The sequence below is a fragment of the Staurois parvus genome, unplaced genomic scaffold (genome assembly GCF_062004578.1).
Source record: "Staurois parvus isolate SC_StPar_1 unplaced genomic scaffold, SC_StPar_1.0 ptg000048l, whole genome shotgun sequence".
Lineage (NCBI taxonomy): Eukaryota > Metazoa > Chordata > Amphibia > Anura > Ranidae > Staurois > Staurois parvus.
The window spans coordinates 4940501-4959630 of NW_028317844.1; the positions used below are offsets into that span (position 1 = coordinate 4940501).

Sequence of the window (19130 nt, forward strand, 5' to 3'; positions counted from 1 at the left end):
AGTTCGGGGATATGGCACTATTTGACCGCAGCAAAGAGCCTGATACCTAGGTTTTGGAAGAAAAGAGAGGTGCCAACTGAGGAGGATTGGATGGGCAGAGTAAATCAGATCGCTGGGACAGAAATACTGTACTATACGCATGTGGACAAGTTGGAGATGTATAATATAAAATGGAAAGGCTGGGAAGAGTATAGAGAAAAGGTGAAATATATGAAGATGTAATATCCCTGCAATTGGATTTAGAAATAACAGAAATACATGGAGTAAAGGAGAGAAGAGAAAACATAGAGCGTGGGAGGGGGGGGGGGGGTGGGGAGGGGATAGGGGGATTGAGGTGGGGGAGTATGGGAGGGGGGAAAGGGAAGAGAGTGAAGTTATAAATAAATAATGTAAGGTGGAAGATACTGTTTTGATAATTATTTTAATAGAAATGTCAAAGTGATTTGTATTTGACCTGAAAAATTAATAAATATTTATAAAAAAAAAAGAAAGAAAGAAATATCAACCACCAGATAAAGCGTATTTTGACTCTATTGCGAAAGCAAGAAGTCCACCAAATCTGGTGAGTGTGGTCACTAAGGGGGTCATCACAAGAGGAGCACTGTTTAAAAGCACATTTTTTTTCAAAAAAGCACTTGTCACTTTATTTATCCTTTTGAGCACAGAGCTCTTTTAAGAAGAATTGACACGTATATTATGAATTTGAAGGTTTATTTGAACTTTTGGAAGGACACTGTAGATTAAAGCACTGTATATAAATATATTTCTGTTTAGTAATATACCGTATTTTTCGCACCATAAGACGCACTTTTTTCCCCCCCAAAAAGGGGGGAAAATGTCAGTGCGTCTTATGGAGCGAATATGGAGCGGCCGGTCCGGTATTTCCACTGCCGCCGTGTCAGAATACCGGGCCGGCCGCTCAGCTCTACAGCGGGACCTTATAGAGATGACTGCTGACCTTTGGGGAGGGGGGGGAGCGGGTACCTGAATTTGAGAGATACCCGCTCCCACTTCCGTGGAGTTGTTCTTTCATCTTACCTGTTCCTCTATCCAGCGGCGCGGTCTTCCCGGCTTCTGTAGTGTGGGCATGACAGCCGGGTGCCAAGTGCGCATGCGCAGGAAGCGGTGCTTTTTGTGAATGGTAAGGCGGCACCTGGGACACATGACAGATCCCAGAAGCCGCCGGACCAATCACAAAGCGCAAGTGCTTATCGCTCATGCGCACTGGGCACCCGGCTGTCATGGCGAGCGCCATTACAGAAGCCGGGAAGACAGCGCGCGGCTGGATAGAGGAACGGGTAAGATGAAAGAACAACTCCGCAGAAGTGGGAGCGGGTATCTGTCAAATTCAGGTACCCGCTCCCCCCCCTCCCCAAAGGTCAGCAGTCATCCCCTGTACTATCCACAGTCTCTGGTCATCCCTGTGCTGTCCGCAATCTCTGGTCATCCCTGTGCTGTCCGCAGTCTCTGGTCATCCCTGTGCTGTCCGCAGTCTCTGGTCATCCCTGTGCTGTCCGCAGTCTCTGGTCATCCCTGTACTGTGTCCGCAGTCTCTGGTCATTCCCTGTACTGTGTCCGCAGTCTCTGGTCATCCCCTGTACCGTGTCCGCAGTCTCTGGTCATCTCCTGTACCGTGTCCGCAGTCTCTGGTCATCCCTGTACCGTGTCCGCAGTCTCTGGTCATCCCCTGCACCGTGTCCGCAGTCTCTGGTCATCCCCTGCACCGTGTCCGCATTCTCTGGTCATCCCCTGCACCGTGTCCGCAGTCTCTGGTCATCTCCTGCACCGTGTCCGCAGTCTCTGGTCATCTCCTGCACCGTGTCCGCAGTCTCTGGTCATCTCCTGTACCGTGTCCGCAGTCTCTGGTCATCTCCTGTACCGTGTCCGCAGTCTCTGGTCATCTCCTGTACTGGGCCGCAGTCTCTGGTCATCCCCTGAACTGTGTCCGCAGTCTCTGGTCATCTCCTGTACTATGTCCGCAGTCTCTGGTCATCTCCTGTACTATGTCTGCAGTCCATTAGTTCAGAATTTTTTTTTCCTGTTTTCTGCCTCTAAAACCTAGGTGCGTCTTATGGTCAGGTGCGTCTTATGGAGCGAAAAATACGGTAGTTTACTTATAGTTAAATTTAGTGTATTATACATGAACAGCTGCACCAGTAATTATAGTTTGTTGTTGTTTTGGTTGTGTAGAGCCATAAGTGCAGTTCACGTTTTGTTTATTTATTGTAAAAATTCACTTAGTTTTACCAAAGTCAAAATTTTTATTTTTTGATTGCATATTTTTAACCCCCAAATTTGCAAGTTTACAGTAAAAAATTAACTTCCAGAATGATCTTGTCCAGGCTTGGTTATATCTAATCCTCATATGTCACATCCAGAGAGCTGCCAGGCATGCAGAAATTGACTGTATCAGCCTTTGCTACATACAGTCAATGTTGGTCTCTTCTGGTTGCTGCTTGAGCGACTTTCCATCTGTATAATGAACACACGGGGTCACTCACTTGGCACCTCCATCATTCTGAGAATGTCTGTCTTTTTCAGTGACTACAAGGCATTTTCTAAATAGACGAGATGGTAAATGCAACGTTATGTGCCTCTCCTCTCCCTCTCATTCAATATGCCAAGATGGAAAGAGATGTGTAATCAAGCTGAACCAATGTAAGTTTAAAAAAAGCTAATTCTTCAAGGTCAGGATTAAAGTTTGACATGATAAAGGCGATGAAAATATTTTTATTAAACAATATTGATATAAGGTTTAAAAATTAAAACACAATAAATTTGTAAAGCAGAATATACAGTAGTTGGCCAATAATATATTCTTAATGTCAGAGGCACAGACAAATTAAAATTATCATGTGCATTGCCCGGCAGTCAGGCCATGGCTTCTTCTAAGTGAATCACTTCTTCCAATTACATTCTAAAGAAAATCACAATACCCAAATTAGTTAATAATATTCAATTAATAGTCCACTAAGTATGCCTGTGGTGGCTGAGTAACAAAAACAAATTTGTCTATGGGTCCTTTCACATGGGTTTTCCGATCATTCCAACACATTTTTAGGCATTCATTACTATTATCATTAGGTGCGTAAATATCAGTAAATCAGTGCTGCAATCACGGTCAGTATTTTATGAATGTACGCATGAATGAGTGCACATAAATTACACCTCCCCTATAATATTTATTGCTGTCATAGGTAGAAAAGTGTTTACATGTATACATGCGTGTAATTGTGCACGTTATGTTGACTATACTCATGTTTTTTGAGCAGAAACTTTCTGCCAGGAAGATCTAGTGTTCATACATCAGTGTCAAGTGCAAGGACTCTTAAAGTGTATCTTTAGCCAAAACATTTAAATGTGTTTGATATAGAAAGAAATGTTTAAAGCCCATAATGATTTTTTTGTTGTCCTTGTCCCATTGAAGAGATTTCTCTTCTTTTTCTGTCCAGGAAGTAAGAGGAAATCCCCCTTATGACAGTTGTCACCAGAACAGGTGTACCCATTGAAAGATACCCCCTTGCTTAAAGTTCTAGTGGTAACTGTAATATTTTGGATTTTCCATCATTCCCAATGGTCATCAGGTTAAAAACAAAGAGTGATTCCCCCCAGCTTGGAATGTCTATATTAGTATTTATATTTAGAGAAAAAACAACCCCTGCAACTTCCTTTTTAAACAGAGTCAGTGTATACGCACAGAGTTTAAACAGAGTTTCAAGTGAAAATTTGTGCAAATGTTCTCAAAACATTCAATTTACGTTTGAAAGCAGTTCAAGATTTAATTTGCTTTTAACATAGACTTTGGAATAAATGGACTTTACTGAACGAAAAACCACATACACTGTTAGAAATCTGTACATATGCGAAAAATTTTCCATACAGCTCAATCCAATTTTATTATCACTGTGCTCGAAAATGAATATAGATTTGACCCCATGAATGATTAGAAAAATGAATGAACATTCTAACAATATTCTTATGATAAAAATTTTTTAACATAATTCTACTAGTGTATACCCTGCTTTAATGCATTTACTCAACAATACATGGCAGCAATCAATTTAAAATTACAGTGTTGTGGTTACTCTGCCTCACTATTTGTAATCAGCTAAAAAGCAATTCGGAATAATGCAAATACATCCTATACAATATTCAACCCAAGTACTTATTTCACATGGGGGATTCTGCCTTCAGATCCCACCCTCAGCATCTTCATTGATCTCCTTCTATAGCCTGCCCCCAGAACACATTAATTATTTCTCAGTATCCATGTCAAAAGTGAGATGGCCCTTAGGGCAGCTTCACACTGCCCTGCTGCACTTTGGTCACAGTATAGGTGCATGTAGGGCTTTTGATGCACTTTCGGAAACTGCACCAAAACCATAAAAAAAGATGATGGCAAAGTGCATACACAGTATGCATATATACAGTATATATAGTAGAGTATAAAAAAAAATCACTGGAGGCTTCTTACACCCATTCAGCTTTACAACAAGACTACTCTGATTCGTTCTCCTCCACATTCTATATTGTCTCTACTACAATGGCTTATCTGTAATCCCATTCTATATAATGACTATTTCAATTAATATGGTACTTCTTTCCATTCAAAAATAGACACATTTTTAGTTGTTAGCCTGAGTTGTTAGTCTTAAGTGTTCTCACCAAACAAATGGCTTTTGCTTGTAGTAAAATATTATAAATGGACAGATGTAAGCTTCTAAATGTATATATTTCATTCAGTATATACGGTAAATGACAAATTGAATTACTGTACCTTGTGATCATAGAAGGCATCAATGAGAGTAATGAAACGACGAGCTTGTGAGCGCTTTGCCATGTCTAGATGTGGAATTCTTCTGATAAATACTGTGTCAAATTTCTTGCACATTTCCAGGTAGTCACTTGCTCCTAAAGGCTAAACCATAAAAGTGAATTTATTTTTTTTTATCTTCTCAACCATGCAAATTCATATTACATACTCCTATTTTATATGTACCACTTAGTATCATGGGGATCATTTCCTGCACCTGGCCCCCTTTGGGTCACTTAACTAAACACTACCAGCAGTGGCTTTTATCATCATGTAAGCGCTTGCATCGCTGGACCTTTTATCATCATGTAAGCGCTTGCATCTCTGGACATTCTCTGTGACCATTTTAAGATATTTTCTGTCCTGTAAACATCAGTTAATCATATCCCACTGGAGCTATATATACATGAAAATGGTAATAAAAAGACCAAAGTATAATCAGTGAAAGTATTCAAGTTCACAGCTTCCACCAGCGAATTCATAGTGAACCAACAAAATGCAGCACATAGTACAATAATAGTGTGATCTTCTTCACTGGTTCATAAACATATGAGTAACACCACGTGTCTTCCACCAACCACTCTAAGGCTTACCAGGAGGGTAGGACTCTTACATGGGAAGTCAAACAGCGTATGTTGCCATAATTGTAGTAAACCACCGCAGGACTCACCATCTCACAGAACTGTTTTCCCTTCCATCTCTGTCAGCGATGCCCCTGTTGACGTTATATTTGATGAAACGCATTGGGCGGAGCCAGAAGTCATGACATCATCGCATGGATTAGTATACACAGTGTCTATGTAAGTGTTTGTAACTGATATGAATAAAAGTGCCCGCTGGATTAACACTATTTGGAGCGGTGTTTGGCTCTTTTTCATGTCTTATGACCTGACTCTGACCAAGATGGAGGGGAGGGAGAGTCCTGTGGTGGTTTACTGCAATGATGGCAACAAGTGCTGCTTGACTTCTCATGTAAGAGTTATACCCTCTCTGATAAGCCTCACAGTGGTTGGTGGAGGGCACATGGTGTTGCACATATGTTTATGATCCAATGGAGAAGATCACACCAACATTGTACTATGTGCTGTATTTTGTTGTGTTAATATGAATTCATTGGTGGAAGCTGTGAAGCTTGAATACTTTCACTGATGATACGTTGGACTTTTTACCATTTTGATTTATTTTTGTATCTGTATAGGAAATTTCTTAAGCACTGCATAGATCTATCTATTTATCTATCCATATACACTATTATAAAATAATGAAGATCTCCTGCGCTACTATTACGTGATAAATTAAGTGAGTGGGAGCTGCTAGCACCTAACCATATACCATGTAGAAATAAAAACTAACAAAACCAAAATGATGCAGTGCTACCCTAATAATAAAATAATACAATATGGCAAAAACAAACAAAGTGACATAAATATATATATGTGACAAAAAAAATCAGTGGATTGATCCTCTCTGGGGATCTCAATATAAAGTGACATGAAATATGTATACGTGCCAATAAATCAGTGGATTGATCCTCTCTGGGATCTCAAGTGAAAAAGTGATCACACCTGGTATAAAACACCAGGAACCAATACCCCCAATATCCAAAATAGGATCATACACAAAATAAAATAAAACACAAATAGGCGTGAATCCCTAAATAGGGATCAATAAATTCATGCAAATGCTGGTGAAAATGAAAACGTGAACCCCTAACAGGGATCAACAATATCATGCAGATCGTGACAAATAATGGCTAAATTAAGCCAAAAAGTAAATAGTGACATCAAATAGATCCCTATATGTGGGATCAATTAAATACAATAGTGCCAAAAAACACACATACAAAAATAATTTTTATGAGCAAACACATAAAAAAAAATAATAGGTGAACATATAATAGTCCGTAAACAAAAAAAAAAAAAACGAAAATGAAAAAATAAAAAAAAACTTAAAACAACCAAGTCCAAATAGGTGCATATACACCAAAAACTTTCCAATTACTCCTAAGTGCAGGTGATATTGTGGATGTGCATCACCACCGACGGAAATAATCTGTATGTGGCTAAAATGCCCCCTCACCTCACCTTGATGCGACCCTCAAAGGGCCAAAACGCTTTTGTTATTTGAAGCCAGGAATCTTCACTGGTAATGGACACCTGCTCAGGTAGATGACATCCCCCTCACTAGGAACAGCCAGGTCTCCTCCAGTATAAAGCAGCCAGCCATCAACTCACAGATAGGATAAAGATAAAAAGAAACAATATACACTATGGCTGGCCATACATTATACAATTATCTGCAGATTTTTGGTTTAGATTTACCAAAAACCATATAATAGGAGGACAAACCTAAACAACACTTTGTTGTATCCAATTAGGCAGGCCCTTGCACTACATAGTTGAAGGTAAATCTAAAGGAAATTGGGCAGAAAATCTGCAGATAATTGTATAATGTATGGCCAGCCTATATGGCCAAAAGTATTGGGACACCCCTCCAAATCATTGGATTCAGGTGTTCTAATCACCTCCATGGCCACAGGTGTATATAATCAAGCACCTAGGCATGCAGACTGCTTCTACAAACATTTGTGAAAGAATGGGTCGCTCTCAGGAGCTCAGTGAATTCAAGAAAGGTACCATGATAGGCTACCACCTATGCAATAAGTCCATCTGTGAAATTTCCTTGCCACTAAATATTCCACGTTCAACTGTTAGTGGTATTATAACAAAGTGGAAGCAACTGGAAACAACCGCAGCTTAGCCATGAAGTGGTAGGCCACGAAAAATGACAAAGCAGGGTCAGCGCATGCTGAAATGCACAGTGCGAAGAAAGCGCTGTCTGAGTCAATGGCTAAAGACCTCCTTCAGATTAGCACAACATAGAGAGTTTCATGGAATGGGTTTTCATGGCTGAGCAGGAGTGTCCAAGCCTCACATCGCTAAGTGCAAGGCAAAGCATCGAATGCAGTGGTGTAAAGCACGCCGCCACTGGATGCCACAAGGCGTCAACATACCAAGACATTTCGGACAATTTCATGCTCCCAACTTTGTGGGAACAGTTTGGGGATAGTCCCTTCCTGTTCCAGCATGACTGCACACCAGTGCACAAAGCAAGGTCCATAAAGACATGGATGAGCAAGTTTGGGGTGGAGGAACATGATTGGCCTGCACAGAGTCCAGATCTCAACCCGGTAGAACACATTTGGGATGAATTAGAGTGCAGACGAGTGCCAGCTAGGCCTTCTCGTTCGACATTAGTTCCCGACCTCACAAATGCGCTTCTGGAAGAATGGTCAAACATTTTCATAGACACACTACTAAACCTTGTGGACAGCCTTCCCAGAAGAGTTGAATTTGTCATAGGTGCAAAGGGTGGGCCAACTCAATATTGAACCCTACGGACTAAGACTGGGATTCCATTAAAATTCATGTGTGTGTAAAGGCAGACATCCCAATACTTTTGGCAATATACAGTATATGTATGTATATATATATATATATATATATATATATATATACATACAGTTGTGTTCAAAATAATAGCAGTCAGACATCACTAACCTGATCAATCACTGTTTTTGGTAGAAATGATATTTCTACATGGCAAATAATTTACTAGCAGGTGTAGTAGAGTAATAGAAATCCAACAGACCCAACAGTCATGACATGCATGCTGCTGATTCTGTGTAATTGAATCACTAATTGAAAGGGGCATGTTCAAAATAATAGCAGTGTGGAGTTCTATTAGTGAGGTCATTTATTCTTTGAAAAACAGGTGGCAATTATTGCCCTTATTTAAGGAAGGAAGGCAGCAAATGTTGTACATGCTGGTTACAGTGCATTTCTCTCTGAAATTCTGAGGAAAATGGGTCGTTCCAGACATTGTTCCGAAGAACAGCGTACCTTGATTAAACAGTTGATTGGAGAGGGGAAAACATATAAAGAAGTGCAGAAAATGATAGGCTGCTCAGCTAAAATGATCGCAAATGCTTTAAAATGGCAACCAAAACCTGGAAGAAAGCGAAAAACTACCATTCGAATGGATAGAAGAATAGCCAAAACGGCAAGGACTCAGCCAACAATCAGCTCCAGGAAGATCAAAGAAGGTCTAAAGTTACCTGTGAGTACTGTTACAATTAGAAGATGCCTATGTGAAGCCAAGCTATCTGCAAGAAGCCCCCGCAAAGTCCCACTGCTGAAAAAAAGACATGTGCTGAAGAGGTTACAATTTGCCAAAGAGCACATTGACTGGCCTAAAGAGAAATGGCGCAACATTTTGTGGACTGATGAAAGTAAGATTGTTTTTTTTGGGTCTAGTGGCCAGAGACAGTTTGTCAGACGACCCCCAAACACTGAATTCAAGCCACGGTACACTGTGCAGACAGTGAAGCATGGTTGCGCAAGCATCATGATGAGGATGTTTCTCATACTACGGTGTTGGGCCTATTTATCGCATACCAGGGATCATGGATCAGTTTGAATACATCAGAATACTTGAAGAGGTCATGCTGCCTTATGCTGAAGAGGAAATGCCCTTGAAATGGGTGTTCCAACAAGACAACGACCCTAAACACACCAGTAAACGTGCAACATCTTGGTTCCAGACCAACAAGATTGACGTTATGAAGTGGCCAGCCCAATCCCTGGATCTTAATCCAATAGAAAACTTGTGGGGTGACATCAAAAATGCAGCTTCTGAGGCAAAACCAAGAAATAGAGAACTGTGGAATGTAGTCCAATCATCCTGGGCTGGAATACCTGTTCACAGGTGCCAGAAGCTGGTTGACTCCATGCAACACAGATGTACAGCAGTTCTCAGAAACAGTGCTTATACAACTAAATATTCATTAAGTGATTCAAAGGAAAGCAAAATCTTCAAACATTTTTTCAGTTTATATAGTGAATGTTTGAGTTTGTAAAGAAGAATACAAACACTGCTATTTTTTTGAACAGTCTAATATTCACTTTTCTTCAATTTTTTTAGAGGAACACCATAAATTTGATACATTTTTCTTCATGTTTTGATTTGGAATAGAATGTGTAGTGTTCCCAATGCATGTGTATGGAAATAAAAGCTATTAGAAGGATTTTGAGCTTTATTCACTTTTTTCAACACACTATTATTTTGAACACAACTGTATATATATATATATCTATATATATAGATATATATATCTCCAGTGGGAGGTGATTGACTGATGTTTCTGTGCCACATTCTGATGACCTAGGTTCAGTCCAGCACACTGTATTACCCATGAAGCCTTAGTTGGGAAGGTCCAAGAAGGAAAATATGTTAAAATGGTCTACATTGTAACTGTCTTAAAGTGCTCCACACACACCCACATATATATATATATATATATATATATATATATACACATACATACATTCTGCTGTATACTGTATCCTATATTGTGTGCTGGCTGCTTGTCATATTCACTTGATTAGCAATCACCTCCAACTGCGTAGTAGAATTAAAGCATATTACAGGATGTGACTGAAGATTTAGTTGAGCAAACGGCTTTCTCCTTTACTTCATGGAAAGAAATGTACATTGATGAAAAGTGTTTTAATATTATGCTAGATTTTGCTTTTTTCGATCCTCAAATTTAGCTTGTAACTGTGGAGATTTATGAATGTTATTTGTCTGTAGTTTTGAACCTATAGTGTAACTTGTGTTAAACAACTACAGACACCTATTTGAGTTCACACAGTTAATGCAGAAACTTTTATTTCATTAACTCAAATCTCATACAACCTCAAATTTCCAAAGTTGTTCAGTTTTGTTAGGCAGCTCACATAAAAGAATAAAAATATGGACAAGTGAAAGGTACAGTGGATATAAAAAGTCTACACACACCTGTTAAAATGCCAGGTTTCTGTGATGTAAAAAATGAGACAAAGATAAATAATTTCAGAACTTTTTCCACCTTTAATGTAACCTATAAACTGTACAACTCAGTTGAACAACAAACTGAAATCTTTTAGGTGGAGGGAAATAAAAATAAAAAACTAAAATAATATGGTTGCATAAGTGTGCACACCCTTAAACTAATACTTTGTTGAAGCACCTTTTGATTTTATTCAAGCACTCAGTCTTTTTGGGTATTAGTCTATCAGCATGGAAGATCTTGACTTGGCAATATTTGCCCACTCTTCCTTGCAAAAACACTCAAAATCTGTCAGATTGTGAGAGTATCTCCTGTGCACAGCCCTCTTCAGATCACCCCACAGATTTTGGATCAGATTCAGGTCTGGGCTCTGGCTGGGCCATTCTAAATCTTTAATCTTCTTCTGGTAAACCCATTCCTTTGTTGGTTTGGATGTATGCTTTGGGTCGTTGTCATGCTGAAATATGAAGTTCATCTTCATGTTTAGCTTTCAAGCAGAAGCCTGAAGGGTTTGTGCCAATATTGACTGGTATTTGGAACTGTTCATAATTCCCTCTTCCTTGACTAAGGCCCCAGTTCCAGCTGAAGAAAAACAGCCCCAAAGCATGATGCTGCCACCACTATGGTTCACTGTGGGTATGGTGTTCTTTTGGTGCTCTTCAGTGTTGTTTTTGCACCAAACATCTTTTGGAACTATGGCCAAAAAGTTCAACCTTAGTTTTATCAGACCATAACACATTTTCCCACATGCTTTTTGGAGACTTCATATGTGTTTTTGTAAAATTTACCCAGGGTTGGATGTTTTTCTTCATAAGAAAAGGCTTCCGTCTTGCCACTCTATCCCATAGCCAAGACACATAAAGAATACAGGAGATTGTTGTCACAGCCAGTACTTGCCAGATATTCCTGCAGCTCCTATAATGTTGCTGTAGGCCTCTTGGCAGCCTCCTAGACCAGTTTTCTTCTCATCTTTTCATCAATTTTGGAGGGATGTCCAGTTCTTGGTAATGGCACTGTTGCACCATATTTTCTCCACTTGATGATGAATGTCTTCTCTGTGTTCCATGGTATATCTAATGCCTTGGAAATTCTTTTGTACACTTCTCCTGAGTGATACCTTTTAACAATGAGATCCCTCTGATGCTTTGGAAGCTCTCTGCAGACCATGGCTTTAGCTGTAGGATGCGACTAAGAAAATGTCAGGAAAGACCTACTAGAACAGCTGAACTTTATTTTCGGTTAATCAGAGGCACTTTAAATGATGGCAGGTGTGTACTGACTCCTATTTAACATGATTTTGAATGTGATTGCTTAATACTGAACACAGCTACAACCCCAGTTATAAGAGGGTGCGCACACTTATGCAACCACATTATTTTAGTTTTTTATGTTTACTCCCCCCCTAAAAGATTTCAGTTTGTTTTTCAATTGAGTTGTACAGTTTATAGGTCACAGTAAAGGTGGAAAAACTTCTCAAATTATTTAACTTTGTCTCATTTTTTTACATCACAGAAACCTGACATATTAACAGGGGTGTGTAGACTTTTTATATCCACTGTACCTTTACTTGTCAAAAATATAAAACATGTTTGTCTAATAAATATTTAGGCTAGGCAGGTTTCTGGCTACCAATCATTTCAGTGAGTCTATTATTTTTAAAAAGCAGTGAGCGAGATAGGAGACTCGACAGGTTAGCACAATATACAAAGATATACGAGGTGGTATCAAAGTTTTGAGACTAGTTTTGTAACACTCCAACAGATGGCAGCACAAAGCTGCACGCAGAGTCACAGGAAGAACTGACCTTCATAACTTAGTGTGCCAAAAGACATGTGTACACCGGGAGCTGTGCAACTGGTGCTATTCTGACCATGTGCTATTTCATCATGGACATCAAGTTAGAACAATGAGCAAACGTGAAATTCTGCGTGAAACCCATACACCTAAGTTTCATCACTGGTAATGATCCTCGACATGAAGGACGGGTCATCCACAGTATGCTGACTGACTTCTTAGCGGATTTCGACACAGTGTTCCTTCTGCTCCTGGGTCAGCAGCCTGGGGAAAACCTTGGCAGCAACACGGCGCATGTTTAAATCACACGTGAGGATTGCATGGATTGTTCTTTATGACACACTGAAAATGGCAGCAATGTTGTGGATTGTTCTCCAACAATCATCATGCACAAGTTGCCGAATGATTTTGACATTTTCATGGTTGAGCTCGTTGAAGGTCTTCCTGATCTCTCGTCGTTTTCCAGTAGGGTCTTACGCTATTTTAGAACACGCGCCACTCAAAACACCTCAAATGACTTATTGCAGCATCGCCGTAAACTTGCCAAATCATGTGTAACGTCTCTGTGGCTGATTTGCCCAGTTTCACACAGAATTTCACGTTTTCTCTTTGTTCTAATTTGCTGTCCATATGAATTAGCAGACGTGGTAATGCATATGCTCAGGATACCAAATGCACAGCTCCTGACGTACACAGGACGATGTCTTTTGGTGCGCTGACTTGTGCTGCCATCTGTTGGCGTGTTACAAAACTAGTCTAAAAACCTTTTGATACCACCTTGGAGTTGTTCTTTAAAGCCTAATAATGCATGCATGATCCATATTATCACTAGGAAACATAATGGAAAGTGGAAATATTTCCTGTCTCTTCTGTCAAATGATCCATTTACTTAAAAGCCCACATCTTTTATCTCCTGCATTTAACTTCTGGATCATTTTAGGTTTTGTGAAAGCAACATATGCATAGGATGCTTTCACTAATTACGAGGATGAATATCAATTTACTGCTTGGTTTCTCATCACGCTCAACATCCTCCATATGAGCAATTAAAACACTTAAAAAAACAACAAATAATGAGGCCCCCAAAACAAACAAATGAATGCTTTATGTTCTTCATGAGTTTCTGCACACTTCAACCTTTGTGAATGTTAAGGTAGTACAGAATGTGCAGACAGTACTTTATCATTATCAGTGAGGAGACACAACATAAGTGCCTTACAGCACCATCTTTAAACAAATAGCCAAAGGAATCTGATCTCATGCAGTATTTTTATAGTGAACATGATAGCACTTTCAAGCCTGCTACAATGAGCGTCTAATAAGCTGTGTTCATTTAACTTCGCAGATAAACAGGCTCAGCAGCATTGAGGATTCTTTGATTCATTAATCATATATATCCTTCAAAGCATTTTGAATAAATACATTTATGTAAAAGAAACTAACACAGTAAACACTTGACAGATACATACATTTTTATACGATGCTTCAATGCCATTATGTCACCCATGGGGCATTATTGATTTTCAAAAGTAATCTGCCAGGACAGAGATATGGGTGCTGCCCATTACTTGTTTTTGATTGTATACCCCAGTACTGTTTTGCTGATCTTTCTTTCATTACTTTGCCAGCCACTGATTTTGAACAAGTATGTAATATCGGGAGTCTATCGGCTGCTTGTTCCAGGTCAAAGACTCAATAGTAGAAATTAGGATCAGAATGACAGCCATGGAGCTTGCGCCATTGAATGAAAGTCAGCAATGGCAGCTTCCAAAGTTTTATTTTTACAGGTTCTGTTTAAAATATTAAAATACTACTAGTCCAGGCCAAATAGTCTGATCCTGAGCAGTATAACATGATGAGTATCCGCTAATGAAGCATTTTCAAAACCTATGGTCAAGTCCAACCAAAAGTTTGTGTTTTGTGGATAACCACAAAGATACCTAAACAGCACTGCTGAGACACTCAGTACTTCACCCATGCATACATTTACTTGCAACAAACCAGTATGGATTGATAAGCAACTGATAATGGTAAAGGTACTCACAAAAAGTAGGTGTACACATCATTCAAAATACAGATTCAATTTTTCATCAAAGTAAGAGACACCTAATTGGGGATTTAAATTAGTGGCTGTATAGTTTGTAATGAAAATATTGAATACACCTCCCTTCTATACTATTAAAAAACAAAACAACCATGTACTTCATGGTAACAAAATGTGTCAGGAAAATTTTCCAATACCTGTCAGTCAGTTGCTACTTTGCTAAAAGTCAAAAAGGAGGAATTGCATTGAGCGGCAGATACCATTTTGGTATGATCTTAGATGTTTTTATTCAATTTATTTGATAAATATACTATACAAGAGGAGTAATGTTTTGCTGTGTTGTTCCCATATGACACAATAATGGTTTTGTTTTGCAGTTTTACTCCCAAATAACACCAGAGTGTGGAGATAAACAGTGCCAGGAATAGCAGGATTCATAGACAATTGAGTTATAATACTACCTAAAAGAGAATTTGGACACTGGCAAACAAATATGTCATGACCAGTCAGGTATAACCCCTTCCATTCCCAGTATGCCTCAATTTATAGAAAATCAGTACTAGGTAAAAATCACAAACTCAGAGGGGTGCAACTTGTGTTCCTTAATTAACTCCAGGAAACGGATTTTACAGTAAGTACAAAATCCTATTTTCTTTCCTGCTCACAGGATCCAGAGACAACTTGAACATCAAAAGCAGTCCAGGTGAGGGGTGGCCAACAACAAAACAGTAACAGGCCCACATACTGATAACAATAGAACTGCCTAAAGGACCTTACACTCAAAGCTGGCATCAGATGAGGCCTAAACATTCACCTGGTAAAACTTAGCAAATGTGAGAACAGAAGACCAGGCGACAGCCTTGCAAATATGGTATCCTAATGCCAAAAAGTGCAAGAGACACAGACCTAACAAGCTTTAACAGGAAATGGTGGAACTCAAACTTTAAGATCAAAAGCTTGAATTAAGACATGTCTAGCCACAAGAAGTGGTGGAATAAGAGCTGGTTCCTCTTTAAGAATGACAAAAAGAGAACTAGTCTTTCAAATTAAATCAATGACCATGAGGTAAACTCACACAGTATGAACTATATCAGGACAATGAAGAGAGATTTCCTTCTGATGAACTGGGGCTAGACTGAGAAAAGGAATGACAATGTCATGGTTGAGCTGAAAAGCCAAACCCACCTACGCAAGTCTAGAAATAGTTCTTTACAGAACAAAACTACCAGCTGAGGCACATAATTCACAGAGCTGATTGTGACAATTGTGCGCATAGAGACATGGACACTGACAGCCATCTTGTTAGGTTGCGGCCATGTTGTCTCTCCTGTCTTCTCTCCTCCCTTTTGAATGGAATGTGAGGCTGTGGGTGAACAGAGGTCAAAAGGCCACTTATCCTAGATGAGCACAGCTGGATGAGCTTCATGGCTGTAAACCACTAATTGGTCTGGTCCCAGGGGATCTTCTTTGAAAAACCACTTTCCTCTGCCTGATTGTAAAACAATAACTCAATCAGTCATGACCTGTTAGGCCATTAGAGCTAGAGTGTGCCATAAAACATACATTCTATACAGTCATTTTTCCTACAAATTAATACACTTCAGCAGGAACTGGGGACCTTAATATGAAGTACATATTCGGATAGGTAATTTTAATATGAGTTACATGACACCTTACATCTCTAGGTTAGCACCTACAAAAGAAAATAAGCAGTCTCTTTTATCCGGAGTGGCAACGTTATGCTAAAGTTTGGTATCTGTGCGTTTGGAATATGATTCTAAATATTAATCTGCCAGTTGCTAGGATGCTACCTGTACCTATTGAAGGTTATTGACCTTAGTATGAAATTGTAAGGAATTTGGTCATAACCTTGGTTACCGCCTAACACCCATCCCAAAACTGGAAGATTGGTCATTTGTTCTCAGGAGACAACCCTTTGAGATGATAGAAAAAGACTGACAGCCTGGAGAAAAAGGAGCTCTCCTTTAACATCCATCAGGAACCACCTAAGAGACTTGAGTGCCAGAGCAGCCTTTGTTCGGACGATTGGACTCTGCTCAAACCAAGGACCTTTGCAAGTATTCTGCCTTCTGAACTTCTTTCTTTTATTTCTCTGTTGTTTTGTTGCTCTCTTTTTATATTTGTTACATCTTTTTCTGTAAATATTTTAATTGCACCATTTTGACCTTTTTAGTAATAAATCCTATTTTCTGAAAAGTGTTGAACTGTCTCTAAAGCTTTTAATGCAAACTAAAGAATCCCTGTCTCTGAAGAGTGCTACTGTATGTAATAATCCTTTGAATACATCTGTCTGTGGTGACAGTGTGTTACAGACGCTTACACTAATATTATATTGTTACTGCTAAGATTTGTGAGTTTCCTCCTTCTCTGTAAAAAGGTGGTGGTGGCAGTGTGAAGGGTTAATTGCATAATTAACCTAACCCAGTAACAATTGCTCTCAGGCTGCTGGCACATAGATTGTGGTCCCGCGAGCTGGAAAATCTTTGTGTAGGGCGCAGCTGAGAGTGGCATTGTTACGCAAGTGACAGCGCGGTGCGAGATCGGCTGGTCCTTCAGTCACGAGTTGGTGAGAAGGGCTGGGGTCTGACGGCGCATACTGTCACACTGATGGCAACAAGAAAAGCAACCTTGTGAATAAGGGTGGAAAGAGGAATGTCCCCAATGAGTTTAAAAAGTTGTTTTTGAAGTGCCAAGAAAGCCAGATTCAAATCCCATGCAGTCACAGGTGGTTGCACAGAACGTATCAAATTCCCTGTGATATATACCATGTACAACAGTCTTTATCAAAGAAGGCCAAGATTTTTTCCAAAGAGTATTTCCATGGCTGAAAATGCCTTTCCTCGCACCAGGTGAAGTATGCCCTCCAAGAGCAATGGTAGACCTTCCTAGCTTTAAAGCGGAGTTCCATTCGACCTATCAAAAAATAAAAGTCAGCAGCTACAAAAACTGTAGCTGCTGACTTTTAAAAAACAGCCACTTACCTGTCCCTCGGTCCTGTGGTGTGTCCCCTGCAGCCTGTTTCACCGGCCGTCCTGGATTCCAGGAGGCCGGCATCTTCAGTGTAGGCACCTGGCTGTGATAGCTTGCGGCTTCACAGCTGGGTACCCACTGCACATGCGTGAGTAGCGCTGCACTACGTGAATGGTCTTGTAGTCTTCTGGGACCTGTCACGTCTCCCAAAAGACTACAGGGAGGGAGGGAGGGAGGACACCTCTCGTTTCCGATCGCCTAGGCGATCAGACCAGAAGTGGGAGCGGGTACCTGACACATTTGGGTACCTGCTCCCCTCCCGCTCCCCAAAGGTGCCAATTCTTAATGAGGAGCGGGGAGCCGTTCTTAAAGCGGAACTTCCACTTTTGGGTGGAGCTCTGCTTTAACCACTTGCCTACACAGCACTTATACCCCCTTCCTACCCAGGCCAGTTTTCAGCTTTCAGCGCTGCCGCATTTTGAATGACAATTGGGCTGTCATGCAACACTGTACCCATATGAAATTTTTATAATTATTTTTGAGACACATAGAGCTTTCTTTTGGTGGTATTTAATCACCTCTGGGTTTTTTTTTTTTTGCTAAACAAACCAAAAACAACTGAAAATTTTGAAAAAAAAATGTTTTTTCTTAGTTTTTGTTATAAAATTTTGTAAATAAGTGATTTTTCTCCTTCACTGATGTGCACTAATGAGGCTGCAGTGATGGGCACTGATAGGCTGCACTGATGGGTGGCATTGTTCGGCACTGATGAGGAGGCACTAGAAGGTGGCACTGATGGGCATTGACAGGCATCACTGATGGGCACTGAAAGGCAGCACTCATATATGGCACTGATAGGTGGCACTGACTGGCACTGTTAGGCGGCACTGATAGGCAGCACTGATAGGCGGCACTGATGTGCACTGATAGGTGGAACTGATAGGCGGCACTCACTGGCACTGATAGGTGGCACTGATTGGCGGCACTGATAGGTGGCACTGACTGGCACTAATTGGTGACACTGAAAGGCAGCTCAGATGGGCACTGATATGTGGCATTGATGGGCACTGGTAGGCACTGATATATGGCATTGATGTGGCACTGGCAGGTGGCACTGATGAGCACTGACAGTTGGCACTGCTGGGGCTACACTGATCATCAGGGCACACTGATCATCAGTGCCTTGATGATCAGTGTATACGTCCCCTCCTAGGAGTGCCTATTACCGGCTCTCCTCTCCTCTCGAGCTGTCAGCGTAACAGCTCGTGAGGAGAGAAATGCTGATAACCGGCATTTCCCTATTTACATGCGATCAGCTGTGATTGGACACAGCTGATCACATGACCGAGCCGAGATCTTCGGCTCTTTCCGTTGATCGGTGATCTGCTGGGACACAGCGCACCACCGATCGCCGAGCTACGCGCTCCCAGAGCCGCACATGCACGTTTAGAGTGGGAGGACGTCATATGACGTCCTCCCAGAACGAGAGAACCGCCTTGCGCCCATGATTACCTTATATGGCGGGTGGGAGGCGGTTAAACAGCATGGAAATTACTGACTCAGAACAGCCATGCCATTAAAGCCACAGTAAAGCAGGG

The 19130-nt window shown here is 40.5% G+C and overlaps 1 protein-coding gene across 1 annotated transcript in view; it reads right to left on the reverse strand.

The window, feature by feature from the left end:
* The window catches only part of AFG1L (AFG1 like ATPase), a 154163-nt gene that overhangs the window by 10102 nt on the left and 124931 nt on the right, over positions 1-19130 (reverse strand). The window contains exon 11 of the mRNA XM_089664829.1: positions 4778-4918. Coding sequence (XP_089520955.1) covers positions 4778-4918 — 141 coding nt within the window. The remainder of the gene's footprint in view (positions 1-4777; positions 4919-19130) is intronic.